This window comes from Mandrillus leucophaeus, unplaced genomic scaffold (genome assembly GCF_000951045.1).
Source record: "Mandrillus leucophaeus isolate KB7577 unplaced genomic scaffold, Mleu.le_1.0 Scaffold999, whole genome shotgun sequence".
Taxonomy (NCBI): Eukaryota; Metazoa; Chordata; class Mammalia; order Primates; family Cercopithecidae; genus Mandrillus; species Mandrillus leucophaeus.
Genome location: NW_012110907.1, coordinates 354142 through 376245, shown reverse-complemented (window position 1 = coordinate 376245; position 22104 = coordinate 354142). Strand labels below are relative to the sequence as shown.

Below are 22104 nucleotides of genomic sequence, written 5' to 3'. Positions count from 1 at the left end.
TTTAGTACCACACAATTGGCTAATTTTTGTTCTCTAAGTTAACAACAACTTTATTAAGAGAATCTATTTGAAGTTAATAGTTTTATGCAGAGATGGTACAAAATGGTAAATTACACGTTGAACAACACATTTGCATTTTTAAAACACGGCATTAAGCAAAGATACTTAATAAAGAGAGTTAAATGAGCAATGCCCTGCTTCAATTTATGACCTTGGCCTGGATATTTTAGCTAAAAGAGAAGTCTAGAGGCATATTTCTATTAACAAGGAAATGAGTTCTAAATGAAAACCTACAGAAACAGTACACCACTTAAGTTTATTTAAAGAGGAAGTTTAAGCATTTTATCACTTTCTTCTTCTCTTGGAGTTTCCAAAGGTAATTAGACTTGCCGCAAGGGACTTTGAAGAACACAGATGGGAATTTTAAGTTAAAACTGTGAGCGTTTTTTTGGATTCACTTAGAAGAGTAAGTATATTTTTTTTGAGAATACCTGATCTAGATAATTTAGTGAGAAACATAGTGAGTTTATATCCGTCCTGTTCTTGAGAACTTCAAAATTAACACATTCAGTGAAGTTCTTCAAAAACAGAAAACTGTGCACAGGAGTACCCCTTTATTTATGAGGGATATACTCCAAGACCCCCACTAGAGGCCTGGAACTTCAGATGACAACAAAGCCTGTATTTACGATGTGTTTCTTTTTTTGTTTGTTTGTTTTCAATCTGATAAACTAGACTTACTAAGTGACTGATGGGCAGCCTGGATACAATGGACAAAAGAATGATTCTGCTCCAGGGCAGGGTGGCACGGGACAGCATAAGATTTCATCATGCTACTCAGAATGGCATACAATTTAAAACATGAATTGCTTATTTCTGGAATTTTCCACTTAACATTTTCTGACTACGGTTGACTTTGGGCAACAAACTGTGAAAAACGATACTGTGGATAAGGAGGGGACTATTGTATCCCATAGCAAGGAATTGGAATCCAATCCAAAGGATTGGAAGCACAGGTTACTATTTCAGAAAAAAGGAAACTAATAGATAATAATGTACATATGGGTGAGAATAATCTTTTAAAACAATTAAACAAGAATTCTTATTTGTTTTACATATGGTTTACATCTCAATGATTTACATACATGCTATAGAGGATTTTCTGGTAATTATATTACACAATTTACTTTTGTGTAGATTCTTCTAAAGGCAGATTTGTATGAAAGGATAAAACTGCTTGGTTCAGTGTGTTAAGTGTTTGCAGATGTGTCCCTCACCTACCTTAATCCTCAGTACCTTAGCTCCTCCTGTAGCTTAAAATTATTAGTTCAATCTAAGAAATTGTAAAACACTAAAATCATCCTAGAACATGATCAAGTTCTCCATTATCTGAGATATTCATTTTTAATTATCCTCAATTATTATCATCATCCAACTTTCAATTTTATTTTGGATAGACTAAACTACCAAAATATTCTGGAATTAAATGTAGACTCCCACACCCGTTATTTATATTTCTGCATATGCTGATTATTCAGTGTGGAACTTCTGTCTATATCTTTTTGGATTGATTAAACTCTACATTTCCTTCAAGATACAACTTAAAACTATGTTAATCATGTTCAAACATAGTTAAGTGTCCCTTAGGCTGCTTCCTCAATACTGTGATCTTATTTTCACCACTGTGTTCTCACAGTGTATTATATTTTTCATACAGTTATTTGTTTCCAGAGATACCAGAGAGCTTGCTTTCTCTCTCTCTCCAGGTAAGGATATGGCAAAAAGGCAGCTGCCTGTAAGACCAGAAGAGACCCTGAACCTGACCGTGTGGACACCCTGGTCTTAAACTTGGATTGTCAGCTACGAGAACAATAAGAAATTAACTTTCTGTTGTGGCCAGGCGTGGTGGCTCATGCCTGTAATCCCAGCACTTCGGCAGGCCGAGGCAGGCAGATCAGGAGGTCAGGAGATCAAGATCATCCTGACTAATGCGGTGAAACCCCACCTCTGCTAAAAATACAAAAAATTTATCAGGCGGGGTGGTGGGCGCCTGTAGTCCCAGCTACTTGGGAAGCTGAGGGAGGAGAATGGTGTGAACCCGGGAGGTGGAGCTTGCAGTGAGCTGAGATTATGTCACTGAACTCCACCCTGGGGCAACAGAGCGAGACTCCATCTCAAAAAAAAAAAAAAAAAAATAGAAAATAATTTTCTGTTGTTTAAGCCACCCCGTTTGTGGTATTTTGTTATGGCTGCGTCAGGTGACTAATACAGTATATATACAAACCATAAACTATAATATATAATATTGGCGTAAATGCATATTTTATATATATAAATGTATATGTATTATATGTGTGTATATATAGTGTATATATACACAGTACATTTATATATAAATTTATGTATACACATAGTATCACAGTATATATATAAATACACACACTACATTTATATATATGTACACACTATGTATATACACACACTATGTACACACACAAACGCACACACATGCACACATACACACTGATTAGATGGAAAATATCATTGCAGATTACATGCCAAAATTGGAAATTGAATGAAATTTTCTACCTGGCAATAATAAGAAACTAAAGGTCTATTTCTAACCATTCAGATCATTAATCAGAATTGAATCCCCAAAATATAATGTTGTATTTTAATAAGTTTGTATCAATTTTTTAAAGTATCCATTATTCATTAAACCATTACTAAAACATATTTTATACTAAATTGTCATATTAACTATTTTTAAAAATTTAAAATATATGTTAATTTAGAAATGCCAAAACCAAAATTGGAAGTCTACTCATAAATTTGTATTACATCAATTTTGAGAGACTCCTTTCAAAAATGCCCTAAACATTTTATGTACTTCAAAATCAGACAGAAATCAATACCTATATTCCTCTTGTGTGAAGCGTGGGATCTCACCAGGATGTAAGACAAGAATCTTCACTGTGGCACTGCTGGACATCACAGGCTCCCCATCATCAAAAGCCACCACCACCAACTTAAAAAGCAATAAAAATTCATGTTAAAGATTATAAATAAGAACAACATAACAGCATAATTTTTATATGTAGGTTTTTAAATATTGGATTCCCTGGTTTCAGATGGGGGAGCAATTTTTTCACTGCCTACCAGGTGGCAGACACTATGCTAGAATATACTACGTTCTCACTTAATCTTTACAATAATCCAGCCAGATAAATGTTATTATTTTCACTTGCCAGATGAGAATCCTCGAATCCTCAAAGAAGTAACTAACTCTATGATTAAAAAACAACTACCACTAAAACAAGTATATTATACGATATCTCTCCAATTAAAAGCTCATTTCCATAATTCCACTGGGGCCTACAGTAAATACACATGATTTTATAGCACTAATACACTTATTTAAAAAGTGTTAAATTCCGACACATAAAAAACTAATTAGCTTGCTCAAAAGAGAAATTAATTTTCCTAGTGAATTAGTTGTTTTCGAGATTATAGGGCAGAAATACTTTAGAAGATAAAATTGGAAATCTTTGTAGTTTAACATTCTTTGGTATACTACCTCTTAAAAACAAATTATTAGGCCAAGTTCATTTGGTATAGCAGAAATTGTTCAAATGATGAAAACTAAGAAAAAGCTTCAGTATTGAGGTGTGATGTCTGATATTATTTATCACTGCAATAGAATTTATAATTGATTTTCTTTAATAACCTATATTACATCAAAGCAATTCTATGTTTACTTTAAGATATGTTAAATACTTTCAAAACTATGTGGTTCTCTGAAATATAAATTCTTTTGGAATCTGCAGGTTAATAATGTAAACTAATTCAACCTAGATCACAGAACCATCCTGGATCTCAGGATCTCATCCTGAGAGCCACAACTGACCTTTGGGTTAATGCTAATTTACAAACTGATCAGCTGTTTCAAACAGTGGTAAAATCATGAGAGACACAGTGCTCACTGATACTGACGTGGTTAACTGATAAAGCTATTTCCCTACTATAGAGTCAAACGCTTTATTCACAGTAACGAAAATTATTCTAAGTAACTATTATAAATGGAAATGTTCAAACACTTAATAAAATTGTCTACTTATGGTAATGCAAAATATGTTTTTAATACCTTGCCAGGTAGAAACAGGCATTATTTTGTCAAATATATTTTTAAATATGTAAAAAACAAAAGTGTGAATATGTTCTGTTTCATTAGTTTTTGAAGAAAAGTAAAATTTGACAAAAATCAAATAGATATAGATATTTTCCAAGATATATGCAAAGATTAACATAACAACATCCAACTGTTGAGTGGTATTAGGAAAATGGATACTCTCAGGAAAGATAAAGAATGCATAGAAAGGGTTATTTTTTTTCAAGTTTTCTAGAATTATATCAAGAGTACTTATCTTAAGAAAAAAATGAGTAAGGGAAAAATGATACTCATACACATAGTTGCAGGATAGCATTTATTATAACAAAAAATGGAAACAGTCTAATTGTAAAGCAACTCAATATTATATTAAAAAGAAAAATATAATGTTATACTCATATAGCAAAATACTATGAAACCACTAAAATAACAGCATTAATGTCACTTATTGGCATAGACAATATAATATTGAATTTAAAAAGCAGTATGTATAAGACTATGTGATTTGAATACATATATTTATATATTTGTATTTGTATGAAATGTCATCATGAGGATAGAGATCAAAATTGCAAATTCTGGCTGTCTCTAAGATGTGAGATACCAAGAGGTTTTCTTTTTACTATTTTGGAAGTTTCTAAGAAAAAAAAAATTGTAATTTAAAAAAATTAGAAAGGAGAAAAATTGAAATAAAAAAATGTGCTGTCATCTGTTAGGCCAAATTCTCTATCAAAAATTAAACATCAAATAGACTACATAATGAAAAGAGACACTGACCTTAAAAATTGTTGTAGGTTCCTCATTAAGATTGACTCGTGTTACTACTCTTCCAGAATCTTCTTCCACATCAAAAATACTGGCAGGGTAAGGAAACTGGACATCATCTACTCTATACCTCACACGACTTGCAGGTAATCCCTAAAATAAAATTATTACTTATTAATTTGCTGTCACCAAGTTAAAACAAAGTGTAATCATAACATTAAATGGATTTTTAAAATTCATGGTCTTTCAGAAGTGAAAATCGTATTTCCATAATTTCATTCTTTCAGGATTGAAATGTAGCCAGATCATTATTTCTTCATGATAACTCAATCTGAATCAAAGAAGTATCTCTACTACAGGTTATTTTAAAATGATTTATATGAGGGAAAAATTAATGGTTGCTTTGGGCATCTTCTCTACCACTTTCCTTTAATTATGTGAATTACATCTGCCTCTCAAGACAACCAATATCTCCTTTTTTAAATTCAGAGACAGGGTCGTTCTTTGTTGCCCAGGTTGAACTGCAGTGGCATCACCATAGTTTCCTGTAACCTCAAAATTTCCAGTTTCAAGTGTTCCTATCCCACTCTAGCCTCCCAAGTAGCTGGGAATACAGGTGTGTGCTACCATGCTTGGCTAATTTGAGAGGACTGTGGTAAAGTCCAGGAATGGGCATGAAAGCTAAAAAAACAAAAATTAGTTACCATCTACACTGTGTTGATTACAATGCTAGGTATTTCTATACGTCATTAAATTAATGCTCAATCCTTTAAATTACATTAATAATGAAGATGATAGTAATAATGGGTAAGTTAACGATCGCTAACAATTGCTAGATGCTTACCGTGTGCCGCAACCATAGTAATGATGATGTATGTGTACTCTGTTACCCATGTTAGAGCTAATGAACTTGTGGCTTACAATAAGTTAAAGAATGCTGAAATATTCCAGGTATAGGCAAGATAAGTTGGAACACCAAAGTATTTCACTTTTAAAGAAAACAATTAAAATTTGAATTAAAATTTGGTAAGATATTAAAAGAATCAAAGTGATGATAAAGGAACAGTCAAAACTTTGCTGGCTGTCCTCACTTATATTAGGTTTTAGATTGGTTTCATTTGGAACTACATAGGGTGACACTGAGGTGAGCATTATAACATTTACAGTGCTTAGGCCTCGTGAATGTCTTAAGAACTAGAAGTCAAATAAATATCTTGAGCAGAGAACTAGTATGTGGTAAAGTTTGACTTCAAACCTAAACACTAAATTACAATATTAACTTCTTCAGAGAAAGAAACACTTCTATTTGGCATTATTCTGATGCAGAAAAAGCAAGAACATTATCCCCACAGGGTGTTGATTTGCCTGGACTTGACACTTTGGTGTAAAAACAGTTTGGAGAACGTTGTTTTTTATATTGCCATTTTCTTCATGCCTGTCCTTGAAAATAATCTGTTGCTCATGTTGGTTCATGAATTACAGTTGGGCTATGAGATAAGTATGTGAATCTTCAGTATTTGTATAATTCCTTATTTTCTGTAAGTTCAGTCCTTTCATATACTACACATCACCACTGATCACTGTCTCCTTGAATACATTCTTTGTTTAACTTTTTTCCACTCTTCTGCCTTTTCTCCTTCCCATCTGGTGCTCTGTCTCAGACTTTTTGCTTGTTCTCACTCTTTCTGGCTACTAAATGCTGGAGTTTTCCAAGGCTCTGTTATGAGAACTTCTATATTTTCTACTTCTACTCTTGGCCCCTGGAACCTCTCCCAGTCCAATAGCTTCAAATATCCTCTATTTGTTCATGAATACCAAATTTTAATATCTGGCTAAACTCTGAACCTTTTAAGTCCAAACTTGGACATATAATTGTCTGCAGATATGCTATTTTCAAATAAACATATTCAAAACCAGAATGATTTCATCTCCCAAATTTATAACTCTTCTACTATAGATAATGGCTCTACCTTTTACTAAGGTGTTCTATTTGAAAGCCTAGGGGTAATCATTGATCCTTTCTCTTAAGACCCATAGCCAAATAATCATCATATCCTGCCAGTACCTCAATGAATATATGCCCTAAGGTCTACTCATATCCTCTGTATTTTCTGCAGTAGACTCTTAATTGACTTTCTGCTTCAATTCTATTACAATTATCTCATGACTCCTGCTCAAACCCCTCCAATGATTTTGCATCTCACACACACACAAAATAAATACAAAGTTGTTAGTATGGGCAATCTGATCCTAAAAACATTTAATTTTTGCCTGCTCATCTGATTTCACCTTGCTCATTTCTCTTTCACACATTTCCCTTGTTCCTGCCTCCTTGGCTTTGCCAAGGCAATAGTCCTTTACTAGGAAAATAAGGTAGCAATATAATACACGCATTTCACAAATTGTTGGCTAATACATTTACCCTCCTCTTCTCCAGGCATTCTCTAATACTCCCACTAAATTATCTTTCTTCAGCAACACTGTCTGAAATTATAGCATATATTTTATGTATTTACTTGTTTACTGTTTGTCTCCCACATAAGAATACAAGCTTCATTATGGTAGGGACTCTAGCTGAGTACCTTGAATATTACCTGACCCATATATGTATTCAAGAAGTATTTGACTGAATGCATAAATAGGTGAATGGATAACCACATATCAAGGGTGCCCAGACACTTCAACTGATATCTAAAGTATTCATATATTTCAAGGTTTGGGAAATAGAAAACATTGAATACACCTTGAAAGCATGTTAGGGAACTGTCAGTTCTGGGATAATATTTTTATATAAACCACTGATTTCACCTAGTGGTGGATGGTCAGTTCACCCACTGAAGATGTATAGAAACAAGGGCATTTTTTTAAGAAAAACTTTTGCCTATTTGGACATAATCAGACTTATTATAATCATACACAATGGCTAACCTTGTGTATGACTTGCCTGAGAAATAGCGGGGGTTTAACAGAACACATTGTAGGACTTGGGGCACAGTGTTATGCAATGTCAGCAACTTTGCTTGCATTTTAATAATAATGATAATAACAAGAGTTGTTAGCTATCAGTTTGAGTGTTTCACTATGTATCAGACTGTATGTATTACATGCATTTTCATACTTATGATAAGTTCAGAAGTTGGTATCAATAGTACCTACATTTTTTTTTTTTTTTTTTTTTTGAGACAGAGTCTTGTACTCTCGCCCAGCCTGGAGTGCAATTGTGCGATCTCTGCTCACTGCAACCTCCACCTCTTGGGTTCAAGTGATTCTCCTGCCTCAGCCTCCCAGGTAGTTGGGACTACCGGAGACCGCCACCATGCCCTGATAATTTCTTCTATTTTTAGTAGAGACGGGTTTCACTATGTTGGCCAGCCTGGTCTTTAACTCCTGACCTCGTGATCCGCCCGCCTTGGCCTCCCAAAGGGCTGGGATTACAGGTGTGAGCCACCACGCCCAGCCCTACTGCCTGTATTTTTAAAATAATAAAATCTAGGCTTTAAGAATTATTTTCTGAAATTTCCTTAGCTGGAAAATGGCAAAGTTATTACTCGAAGAAACTTGGCTCACACTAAAACAGAGGTTTTTAACATCAAATCAACTTAACATTTTTTCAATACTATCTTAAAGGCAATAGTCCTTTACCAGGAAAATAAGGCGGCAACATAATTGAGCAAAATTACTTGGCAAAGATACTATAGAATTTGATGCCCTAGTAAATCTTGCCTTAGAACACTTTCTAAGAGGTTATGCAGCACATAATCCAAGTCACCTCCAGAACAGGAGGTCAATGATGAAAAAGCATAATTATAGCACCCACTGTTTCAAGAACAAATTTTTAGAGTTTTTGCTAGCATGAGGACCCATTCGGTCTGTAAACAGTGACTAAAATTACTTATGACAATCACAGATTGGCTCTCGAAAACATAAAATAAGTTAATTATACTTAGAATCTTCTTTTTAATAAAGCCAACATATTTGTAATGCATATGGAATTATGTCTGTAATTGATAAAATGAAAAAGAAAACATGCTGGTATTATGGAATATTATCTCTCAGATGCCTAAAATAGTTTCCTATCCAGAACATCTTAGAACTTCCTGGATGATTTTTACAGATAAGATTGTATGTATATAAATATGAACATATGACTAAAATAGTTTGCTATCCAGAAAATCTTAGAAGTTCCTAAATGATTTTTACAGATACGACTTATGTATATAAATATGAACATACATGTTACATAGTGACTATATCAATAAACTTTTTATTCTAAGATTGCTATTATTCTATAGATTACCACACCATCATGAAAGTGTGGCCCTGATAGGATTCAGTTAGCCTACAAGAAACATTTTGATTCTTTTATCACCCATGTTATCAAAGTACCACATTTTGTTTGATATCACATATTATGATAACTAAATAACTAAAATGATGTAGAATTTCCTTTGAAAATATTTTAAAATTTTTTTCTCTCTCTGTCCTTTCCTACTATCTTCCTTCTCTTCTTTGCTTCTTTTTGCTTTCCCTTCCTCCCTCCTTTTCTTTCTTTACTTGTTTCCAAAGTCTTTTTAAAATAGTTGTATAATTACACTGTATAATAGGTAAAGGTAATTAGCTTTGGGAAACAGCTCTAGTACTAACATTATTTCTGGGAAATTTACAACATGAATCAAGTCAAATTCACTGTTTTAATAAATCATAAAAATAGCTGTGGCTTTAATCTTGGAAAAACCTTTCATTTTGAAACCCAGAATTTCAAGTACTCTAAAAAAAAGTTATAAAGTTGATCACTTAAAATTACTAATAATTAGTATTTATTAAATATCCTTTAATACTTGATTCCACTAAAATATAATAGATATGATCAATGTATTCTAACGTATAAAACTCACTCTTATTGGATATGTTTTAAAAACTAAAATAACATAGTAAATGAGTTTATGAATTATATATCTTAATTATGATATATGTGACACAAATATTTAAGTCATTCATATATATATGTATATATATATTTTAAAGACAGGATCTTGTGCTGTCACCCAGGTTGATGTGCAGTGGCACGATTATAGTTCACTGCAGCCTTGAACTCCTGGGCTCACGCAATCTTTCTGCCTCAGCCTCCCAAGAGGCTTGATATGGTTTGGCTTTGTCCCCATCCAGATTTCGTCTTGAATTGTAGTTCTCATAATCCCCATGTGTTGTTGGAGGGACCTGGTGGTAGGTAGCTTGAACATGAGGGTACCCTCATGGTGTTCTTGTGACAATGAGTGAGTTCTCACAAAATCTGATGGTTCTATAAAGGGCTTTTCCCCCTTTTGCTTGGCACTTCTCCTTGCTGCTGCCATGTGAAGAAGGATGTGTTTGCTTCCACTTCCACCATGATTGTAAGTTTCCTGAGGCCTCCCCAGCCCTCTGGAACTGTGAGTCAATTAAACTTCTTTCCTTTATAAACTACCCAGTCTTGGACAGTTCTTTATAGCCATGTGAGAGCAGATTAATAAACAGCCGGAACTACAGGTGCATGCCATCATGCTGAACGAATTACTTTAAATTATGTGTAGAGACAGGGGTTTCTTTATGTTGCCCAGGTTGGTCTAGAACTCCTGGCCTCGAGTGTTCCTTTCAATTTGCCCTCCCAAAGTATTAGGATTACAGGTGTAAATCACTGCACCTGGTCTAGATAAACTTAAACTACCAAATATTTGCTTTTATTTTAAATTGTATTAGGAATAGACAGATCACTCCTTTATATATTCCCCATAAGTTTAATATTTCTTCCAATGAAATACTTCAAATAATCATATTTATTTTTAAAGTATAGAAAACACTTAAAATCAAGATGAAAATTTTTAAATATTAACTTTTACTTCATTCATGATAATATAGTATGCATATTATACTGTATCTCTCTATGTATAGCTGTATATATGTCAAGAGAAATTTTTTGGACCATGAATAATGATTAAAGCTATCTTTTTACAAACAAATCAATATTTAAAATTGTGTTACTCTGGCAATAGATTTATTTTCTACATCATTTTGAAACTGTGATAAAATTGCTTTAATATGAACACTAAAAGCAGTATACAGAATTACTTTCTTAAAGTTCTTACTGAAATGAGGCTGTCGTGTGGTTTATAAATGACCAATAAATTACTTCTTTGGTTCCATACTCTCATCAACCAAATATAGTGTTCTCTATTTAGGTTCACAAAAATCTTGAAGTCATTAGTTATTTCTCTGTATTCACACACTATTACCACTAGACCACAGCATTTAAATAGATTTTTAAAACATTTTTAGGAAAAAAAAAAAAATCACAACCATTGTAAGAAACCCACAGAAGCATTTAAGGACTTTGCCAATTAGAAAGGCTCTTCCTCATATCTAAATATTTCTTGAAACCAAATCTCATTCTGTCTTCAGCAGTGAAGGAACATAGTGGCTTCTTTTCTTCAGGGCAATATAACTCCTATAAAGACCAGTGTTTTCACCTGAGCCTCTCTTTATTAGGAGAGATATTTCTAATTATTTTTGAATTACCTTAGGCATTGTTTTCTTGCCATTACATTTTTTCTGTATGCCTTTTTAAAATTTATCATAGTTTTGCAAATGTATTAACTCTGCATTCAAAAAGAAAAAAAAATGAAATGAAACAAATTGTCTTATTTTTTTATATGATGCACTAGGGAAACCAAATACTTCAGTTCTCTATTTAATTTTATTATTCAAATAATGGAATCAATTTAATTTTATTTTTTAGTTCAACTGGCTTAATTAAAATCTCTTCCTTAGCACAGATATTTTAATATCATGAGGTAAAATATATGTAGCCATTTCAGACAATGTAAAATATCAAAAGAAGACTATAAAATAGACTTTGATTCAAAATGATTTACCAAAAGTTAGAAAGTAGTATTGTAATCTGTATGTAGTACCACATTAAAAGGCAAGCTGCATTTCAACAATTTGAGGACTCTATTTGCCTAGTCACCATGAAGTGGGATTATCAAAGGAAAAAGAAATAAGGAAAGTATTAAGCAAGAGATAAACACCAATTTAATAGAAAAATGATGAAAACTACCTGCAAGGATTCTCTTCGCAGAAGACAACGGTGGCCAAAATCAAGTTCCCAATTTTTCTGCTTCTTGGAGTCTTTTGAAGAATAAATACAATACATTTCTTCTTTAATTTTTTTTATGAAAACTGAGGACATGTGAAAAGCATAGCAGGACAGATTTTGGAAACCTTCTCATTAACCATGTCAGCTATTTCTATAGATGGAGTCAAGCCCATGTATCAGTGTAAGTGCTACTTCAGATAACCATGTTTTTAAAAGACTGATGAGTTGCTGTATAACAATCCTTCTTAGTTCCAGCTTTCATTTCCCAAACATTCTTTGATATTTTTTCTGGAATTTTCAAATAAGTAACATAGTCAGGATCCTACAGAAGGATACATATATTTTACAAATAAAATATTCAAAGTAGGAGCACGCTATTTCAGAAAGCTTAATAAATCAAGGTGAGCTAAAAACTTTGCCAACATAAATATAACAACTTAATTTAATCACAATTTATATGTTTATTTGTTTATTTTACTTTATTTTTCTTGAGACAGAGTCTCATTCTGTCGTCCGGGCTGGAAGGCAGTGGTGTGATCTCGGCTCACTGCAACCTCCGCCTCCCAGGCTCATATGATCTCGTTCCTCAGCCTACCAAGTAGCTGAGATTACAGGCACGCACCATGCCTGGATAATTTTTGCATTTTTAGGAGAGACAGGGTTTCACCATGTTGCCCAGGCTGGTCTCAAACTACTGAGCTCAAGTGATCCACCCGCCTTGGCCTCCCAAAGTGCTGGGATTATAGGCATGAACCACTGCACCCAGCCAGAAATTAAACACAACTTAAAACAAATCTCTAAGGGCTTTTTGTTTTCCATTAAATAAAATATATTTAACTTTAAAAATTAGTATCATACAACTAAGTAATAATATATTTATATAAGATGTTTGTAAGAGAAACTTAAAAATTAAAATATTAGCAATTAAAAATTTTATAAATTTTTACTATCACTTGTCATGCTCATATGTTTTATTTCTATTTATTTGTGAAATATAGCATCTTGTAGTCCTTGTTTATATGAAAACTGTCTAAAGCTTTGATAGTTAATCACTCTATCTTTTCTGGAACACTCTTTGTGTGGGTTATAGAATATCATATTCCACACTACTGACTGCCTTAGTAACCACTCTTCATTCTTCTATTTTGCTAATTCGTTTAGATCTTCACAACTTTCAAGTGATGGAGACCACAGGGGCCTCTGCCCTTTTTCTTATTTTTTTAAATTTCAACTTTTATTTTAGGTTCTGGGGTACATGTGCAAGTCTGTTACATGGTACGTTTCATAATGCTGAGGTTTGGGGTACAATTGATCCTGTTATTGAGGTAGCAAACATAGTACTCAATATGTAGTTTTTCAGCCTTTGCTCCCCTACTTCCCCCCACTCCTCTAACAGTCTCAGGTATCTACTGTTCCCATCTTTATGTCCATGTGTACCCAATGTTTAGCTTCCACTTATAAGTGAAAATATGCAGTATTTTGTTTTGTGTTCCTGCATTAATTCACTCGGTATAATTGTTTCCAGCTGCATCAATGTTGCTGCAAAGGGTATGCTTTTGTGTCCGGAATTTGTTCCTTCCGGTGGGTTCTTGGTCTCGCTGACTTCAAGAATGAAGCCACAGACCCTCATGGTGAGTGTTACAGTTCTTAAAGATGGTGTGTCTGAGGTTTGTTCCTTCTGATGTTCAGATGTGTCTGGAGTTTCTTCCTTCTGGTGGGTTCATGGTCTCGCTTGACTTCAGGAGTGAAGCTGCAGACCTTTGCAGTGAGTGTTACAACTCTTCAAGGTGGCGCATCCAGAGTTGTTTGTTCCTCGCGGTGGCTTCGTGGTCTTGCTGGCTTCAAGAGTGAAAGTGCAGACCTTCGCGGTGAGTGTTACATCTCATAAAGGTAGTGTGGACCCAAACAGTGAGCAGCAGCAAGATTTATTGCAAAGAGCAAAAGAACAATGCTTTCACAGCATGAAAGCTGACCTGAAAAGGTTGTCACTGCTGGCTCTGGTGGCCAGCTTTTATTCCCTTATTTGTCTCCACCCACATCCTGCTAATTGGTCCATTTTACAGAGCACTGATTGGTCCATTTTACAGAATGCTGATTGGTTCATTTTACAGAGTGTTGATTGGTCTGTTTTTACAGAGTGCTGATTGGTGCATTTACAAACCTTTAGCTAGATGCAGAGTGCTGATTAGTACATTTACAATCCTTTAGCTAGACAGAAAAGTTCTCCAGATCCCCACCCGATCAGCTAGACAGAGTGCTGACTGGTGTTTTTACAATCCTTTAGCTAACAGAAAAGTTCTCCAAGTCCCCATCCGACCCAGAAGCCCAGCTGGCTTCACCTCTCACTTCTTTCAAGCTTTTCTTATGTTTGCATAGTATTCCATGGTGCATATGTACCACATTTTCTTTATCCAATCCACCACTGATGGACACTCAGATTGATTCCATGTCTTAGCTATTATGAAAAGTGCTGTGATGAACACATAAGTGCGTGTGTCTTTTTGGTAGAACAATTTTATTTTTCTTTGGTTATATAACCACTAATAGAATTGCTGGGTCAAATAGTAATTCCGTTTTAGGTTGAGACATCTCCAAACTGCCTTCCACAGTAGCTGAATTAATTTACATCCCCACCAACAATGAATAAGTGCTTTTTTTTGTTTCCTCCATAACCTCACCAGCATCTGTTATTTTTTGACTTTTTAATAATCAGTACTCTGACTGATGTGAGGTGGTATTTCACTGTGGTTTTGATTTGCATGTCTCTGATGATTAGTGATGAGCTTTTTTTTATATGTTTGTTAGTTGCTTGTATGTTTTCTTTTGAGAAGTGTCTGTTCATGTCCTCTGATTTTTCATGGGGTGTTTGCTTTTTGCTTGTCAAATTAAGTTCTTTATAGATGCTGGATATTAGACCTTTGTCAGATGCATAGTTCATAAACACTTTCTCCTACAGATTGTCTGTTTACTCTGTTAATAGTCTCTTTGCTGGGCCAAAGCTCTTTAATTAGTTCCCACTGATCAATTTTTGTTTTTGTTGTAATTGCTTTTGGTGACTGAGTCATAACTTATGTGCCAAGAGCAATGTCTAGAATGATATTTCTTAAGTTTCCTTCTAGGATTTTTATAGTTTTATGTCTTAAATTTAAGTAATTGATTGTTATTTAAAAAAAAAAATTGTATGTGGTTGAAGGAAGGGCCTAGTTTCATTATTCTCCATATAGCTAGCCAGTTACACCAGCACCATTCGTTGGATAGGGAGTTTTTTTCTATAGTTTGTCTTTCTAGGTTTTGTCATACGTCAGATGGTTGTAGATGTGTGACTTTATTTCTGAGAACTCTATTCTGTTCCATTGGTCTATGTGTTTGTTTTTGTACCAGTACTACGTTGTTTTGATTACTGTAGCCTTGTATTAATAATATAGTTTGATGTAGGGTAGTGTGATGCTCCCAGCGTTATTCTTTTCGCTTTGCTAATATGATTTATAGTACCATGCTTAACCCTAGGTAATGTGGGGTTCATTCATTCATTCACTCATTTAACACGTTCAGTGAATAGAAATTACTGAGTCGTGAGAGTACAAAAAATGAAAAAGCTTACAGGGAGATGGAGTTCATTTCATATCCCCTTCTTCCACATGTTCTTTAGAAATAATTCATCCATGTTGACCTTATTAAACACCAAACTCCTCCTACCTCAAGGCTTTTCCATTTGCTTTTGTCTTTGCCTGTAAGATTCTTGCATCATTAGCCTCTTTTAACATTCTGGTCTCAAATGACACCAACTCCTCTGCATATACCCATCCATAAACCACTCTGAGTCTATAACTATTGTCTTCATAGTACATATTCTTATGTGAAATTATGTTACATATATAATTGTGTAAGGTTTTGCAGCCTGTCTCTGTCCATCATCTGTGAGCTGTGAGTAGATTTTTTTCTGATTTGCATTATTTAAGAGGGCAATAATAATTTGTTAAATGAATACTACAAGTGATTTCAATTGTCCCATAGAACTGATATTTATGGTGTCTTTTAAATGAACATAGAAATTAACCTCAGCCGGGCATGGTGGCTCACGCCTGTAATCCCAGCACTTTGGGAGGCCGAGGCGGGCGGATCACGAGGTCAAGAGATCGAGACCATCCTGGCTAAAACAGAGAAACCCCGTCTCTACCAAAAAAGGAAAAAAAAAAAAAAAGAAAACAAAAAAAAACGAGCCGGGCGTGGTGGCTGGCACCTGTAGTCCCAGCTACTTGGGAGGCTGAGGCAGGAGAAAGGCGTGACCCTGGGAGGTGGAGCTTGCAGTGAGCTGAGATCGCGCCACTGCATTTCAGCCCGGGCGACTGAGCAAGACTCCATTTCAAAAAAAAAAAAAAAAAGAAATTAACTTTCCCAGTCTTAAAACTTGAGAGAGCTACATTTGTTTTATCTGAGTTCTTTTCTAAGGACACCAACCATCGGGCCTCCCAGATAGTATCAAGGAACTGAAACTTCCTAGAGCACTGCATCTGGACAATGAGATACAAGACCCCTCACTGTCATGACTGTCTAACTGACCACCTGTTTCCTGTTGACCAACTCATCTTCTTTATCTCTCCCTAATTCCTGTTTTCCTGCATGTAGTTACATTTCTTCTCTGCAATATAAACCCCTGATTTTAGTCCGGGAGATGGATTTGACATTAACCTCCCATCTCCTGGGCTGCAGCAAACCCAATCCCAGCAATGCTTTTTGTCTCAGTTACTGGCTTTCTGTGCAGTCAGCAGCAGGACCTAGACCAAGGGTGTCCAATCTTTTGGCTTCTTTGGGCCACACTGGAAGACAAATTATGTTGTGCCACACATATAATACACTAACACTAATGATAGCTGAAAGCTTTAAAAAAAATCACAAATAAATCTCATAATGTTTTAAGACAGTTTATGAATTCGTGTTGGGCTGCACTGAAAGCTCTCTTTGGCTGCATGTGGCCTATGGGCCATGGGTTTGACAAGCTTGATCCTAGACCAAACCCCTGGTATTTCAGTAACACTTATGTGTATGTGTATCATGAGCTGCCAAGATGTATAATACATGGGGATTATGGGAAAAACAGTTCAAGTCAAGATTTTGGTGGGGACAGAGCCAAACCACATCATTCCACCCTGGCCCCTCTCAAATCTCATGTCCTCACATTTCAAAACACAATCATGCCTTCCCAACAGACCCCCAAAGTCTTAACTCATTCCAGCATTAATCCAAATGTCCAAGTCCAAAATCTCATCTGGGGCACAGCAAGTACCTTCCGCTTATGAGCCTGTAAAATCAAAAGCGTTGTTACTTCCTAGATACAATGGGGATATAGGCTTTTGGTAAATACACCATTCCGAACAAGAGAAATTGGCTAAAATGAAGGGGCTACAGACCCTATGCATGTCTAAAATCCAGTGGGGAAGTTAAATCTTACAGCTCCCAAATGATCTTCTTTTATTCCATATTATATCCAGGTCTCACTGATGCTAGAGGTGTGCTGCTGTGTCCGGAATTGGTGGGTTCTTGGTCTCACTGACTTCAAGAATGAAGCTGCAGACCCTCGTGGTGTTACCGTTCTTAAAGATGGTGTGTCCGGAGCTTGTTCCTTCAGACATTCAGACGTGTCTGGAGCGTCTTCCTTCTGGTGGGTTCCTGGTCTCACTGTCAGGAGTGAAGTTGCAGACCTTCAGGGTGAGTGTTACAGCTCTTAAAGGCAGCGCGTCTGGAGTTGTTCCTTCTTCCCGGTGGGTTCGTGGTCTCCCTGGCTTCAGGAGTTAAGCTGCAGACCTTCGTGGTGAGTGTTACAGTTCATAAAGGCATCGTGGACCCAAAGAGTAAGCAGCAGCAAGATTTATTGCAAAGAGTCAAAGAATACAGCCTCCACCCTGTGGAAGAGGACCCCAGTGGGTTACCGCTGACTGACTGGGGCAGCCTGCTTTTATTCTCTTACCTGACCCCACCTACGTTCTGCTGATTGGTCCACTTTACAGAGAGCTGACTGAGTCATTTTACAGAGAGCTGATTGGTCCGTTTACAATACTTGAGCTAGACTCAAGAGTCACAGAGTGCTGATTCTCCAAGTCCCCATTCAGTTCAGGAGCCCAGCTGGCTTCACCCAGTGACTTCTGCACCAGGACTGCAGGTAGAGCTGCCCGCCAGTCCCAAGCCGGGCCTGCACTCTTCAGCCCTTGGGCTGTCCATGGGACCCGGCGCCACGGCGCAGGGGGCGGCATCCATCCGGGAGGCTCAGGCTGCCTGGGAGCCCACGGCAGGGGAAGGAGCTCAGACATGGCGGGCTGCAGGTCCTGAGTCCTGCCCCATGGGGAGGCAGCTAGGGCCTGGCGAGTGCAGCGGGGTACAGCCCCGGCGGGCTGGCACTGCTGGGGGATGCAGCGCAACCTCTGCAAGCTGCTGGCCCAGGCCGGAGGCACTGGCTGGTGGCTCAGTGTGCTGGCCTACCCAGCCCACACCCACCGGAACTCACACTGGTCCTCCAGCGCAGGCCCGGTTCCTGCCGGTGCCTCTCCCTCCACACCTCCCCGCAAGCAGAGGGAGGCAGCTCCGGCCTCAGCCAGCCTAGAGAGGGTTCCCACGGTGCCATGGCAGGCTGAAGGTCTCCTCTAGCGCCGCCAGAGTGGACGCGGATGCCACAGGCCAAGGAGGCGCTAAGAGTGAGGGCTGCTAGCACATTGGCACCTCTTACTACCCTGGCCTTGGACAGCACCACCTTTATGGCTTTGCAGGGTATAGCCCCCTCTTGACTGCTTTCATGGCTGGCATTGAATGCCTGCAGTTTCTCCAGGCACACAGAGCAAACTGTCAGTGGATTTACCATTCTGGGGACTGGAAGACAGTGGCTCTCTTCTCACTGTTCCACTAGGCAGTGCACCAGTGGGACTCTGTGTGAGGGCTCCCACCACACATTTCTCTTCTGTACTTCCCTAGCAGAAGTTCTCCATGAGGGTTCTGCCCCTGCAGCACACCTCTGCCTGGACATCTAGGCATTTCCATACATCCTTTGAAATCTAGGCAGAGGTTCCTAAACCTCAATACTGTCTGTCTTCTCTACAACCGCCGGGCCAATACCACAGGGAAGCTGCAACGATTGACAATTGCACCCTCTGAAGCAATGGCCTGAACTGTACCTTGGCCCCTTTTAGCCTGCCTGGAGTGGCTAGGATGCAGGGAACCAAGTCCTGAGGCTACACACAACAGGGAGTCCCTGGACCCAGCTCAGGAAACCATTTTTCCTTCTTAGGCCTCTGGGTGTGTGATGGGAGGGGATGCTGTGAATGTCTCTGACATGCCCTGCAGACATTTTCCCCACTGTCATGGTGAGTAACATTTGGCTCCTCATTATTATGCAAATTTCTTCTGCCAATTGGAATTTCTCTCCAGAAAATGGGTTTTCTTTTCTACTGCATCATCAGGCTAAAAAATTTTCAAGCTCTTATGCTCAGCTTCCTCTTGAACACTTCGCCACTTAGAAATTTCTTCCAGCAGGTACCCTAAGTCATCTCTCTCAAGTTCAATGTTCCACAGATATCTAGAGCAGGGGCAAAATGCTGCCAATCTCTTTGCATAGCAAGTGTGACCTCCAGTTCCCAACAACTTCCTCATCTCCATCTAAGACCAGCTCAGCCTGGACTTTATTGTCCATATCACTATGAGCAGTTTGCTCAAAGCCATTCAACAAGTCTTTATGAAGTTCCAAATTTTCCCACGTCTTCCTGTCTTCTTCTGAGCCCTCCAAACTGTTCCAGCCTCTGCCTGTTATCCAGTTCCACAGTCACTTCCACATTTTCAGGTGTCTTTACAGCAGTGCTGCTCTACCTGGTATCAATTTACTGTATTAATCCATTCTCACACTGCTATGGGGACATACCAGATACTGGGTAATTTATAAAGTAAATAAGTTTAATTAACTCATAGTTCTGCAGGGCTGGGGAGGCCTCAGGAAACTTACAATCATGGCAGAAACTTACAAGATATCGTTCTTCACAGGACGACAGCAAAGGGAAGTGCAGAGTGAAGTAAGGGAAAAAAAACCCCTTATAAAGCCATCAGATTTTGTGAGAACCAACTCACTATCATGAGAAGGGCATGGAAGTAACCCCCCACCATGATTCAATTATCTCCCACGGGGTCTCTCCCACTACACGTGAGAGTTATGGGAACTACAGTTCAAGATGAGATTTGGGTGGGGACACAGCAAAACCATATTGTCCTCTAAGAATTCATTTACCTAAGAATGTGGATAAATTGTTGGGAAGTTTTCAATTTATAACCCATAAATATCTGTTCATTTTCTCATTTACAGCTTCTCATATTTGTCTCTTAAGTTGGTGGGCAAGGATGAGAAACACAGATATGCTTTTGTACTTATGGGCCTCACAATTGGACGGGTTGGAGAGACAGAGGTACACATAAAAACACAATTATCTCCCAAAATTTCTGATTAAAACTGTGAAAAGGAAGCATGTGGTGCTATTCAATGGAGGTGTTACAACTAGAGAACAGATCTTAAGATTTACTTAAGATCTATAGTAAAGCCGACTTTATAACTTACTGCAGACTCTCACAAATCACAAAATACACAAAGTGTATTTTACTTCATAGAGAGTACAGTAATTGTGTTAGTCTAATTTAGTATATCATTTGAGTATTAAATGATAAGCTAGGCCAGGTGTGGTGGCTCATGCCTGTAATCCCAGCACTTTGGGAGGCTGAGGTGTGTAGATCACCTGAGGTCAAGAGTTCAAGACCAGCCTGCCCAACATGGTGAAATTCCATCTGTACTACAAATACAAAAAAATTAGCCTGGCATGGTGGCAGGCACCTGTAATACAACCTACTTGGGAGGCTGAGCTAGGAGAATTGCTAGAACCCTGGGGCTGGAGGTTGCAGTGAGCTGAGATCACACCACTGCACTCCAGCCTGGGTGACAGAGTGAGACTCCATCTCAAAAAAAAGGAAAAAAAAAAAAAATCAAACTTAATTTTATTAGGATTTTGAACAAGGGGTAAAAGTAGACGAGTATCAGTAGGAAGTTAAATAAATTAAAAGCTGTCTTTTAAACAAAAAGTCTTACTAATTTTCAGTAAGAACTTTATTAAAATATGTATCTTTTAAAAATGTGTGGGATTCTAAAGACCCTATAAGCATATTTTCATGAAAACTTTCTTCTCAAATACTACAGTGCCATAGATGACATCAAAATTACTTCAAGAGTTCAGGCATTAATATCCTAAAGTTTACAGTTGATAAGGATGGTAACACTATACCAAACTAGAGGCAAAGTTGTGTTTTTCCATCACTCTGGAAGTGAGGAGAAAGAAGAGGAAAACTTAACTAATATCAATGTGCTTCACATAAGCACATTCTCCATTAAGCCCAAACAGTAATCTAGCGAAATAGGTCTTCTTATTCCTATATGGATACAAGGTTTAAAGAAGTTAATTAACTACTGTACAATATAATTTTTATGAGTTAAACACAAACACCAACACTAGTGATATCAGTCAATAATTTTCATAAACTCTACAGATGTTCACCAAACCTAATGGCACTCAGGAAGAACATGATTTATGACATCTGTTATGAAGGAATCAATTTTTTTTGGTTCATGACTTAGGTATATTTCTAAATATGATTGGGGGTAGGAGGTAACATTTAAATATTATGCGGTTTCCAAAATATGAAAGGAATTATATCAGCTTTGTGATGTCCTTTTATCTGCTGAATTTGAATTGTGTAGAATTCAATAATTATGAATATGAATATTTACTTATATCTGTATTAATATGAATAATACATGGCAGACAAATCCTGCATTGATGATGCTCACGTTAGATTTTTAAAATCAAAATGTGATATAATTCTACACAATAATGTGGTGGGAATAATTAATATAGCAGAATAAATATAAATTTACACCAAGAAAATAGAATAATAAGATTTCAATTATTTTCTTCATTATTTAGCATGTTTTCTACTTTTGATTTCTATTCTTATAGTGTGTTAAACA

At 36.9% G+C, this 22104-nt stretch overlaps 1 protein-coding gene across 1 annotated transcript in view; it reads right to left on the bottom strand.

Moving 5' to 3' along the window:
• PCDH15 (protocadherin-related 15) overlaps positions 1–22104 on the bottom strand; it is a gene marked incomplete at its 5' end in the record, with an annotated part of 518346 nt that overhangs the window by 145821 nt on the left and 350421 nt on the right. The window contains 2 exons of the mRNA XM_011971273.1: positions 2916–3028; positions 4946–5086. Coding sequence (XP_011826663.1) covers positions 2916–3028; positions 4946–5086 — 254 coding nt within the window. The remainder of the gene's footprint in view (positions 1–2915; positions 3029–4945; positions 5087–22104) is intronic.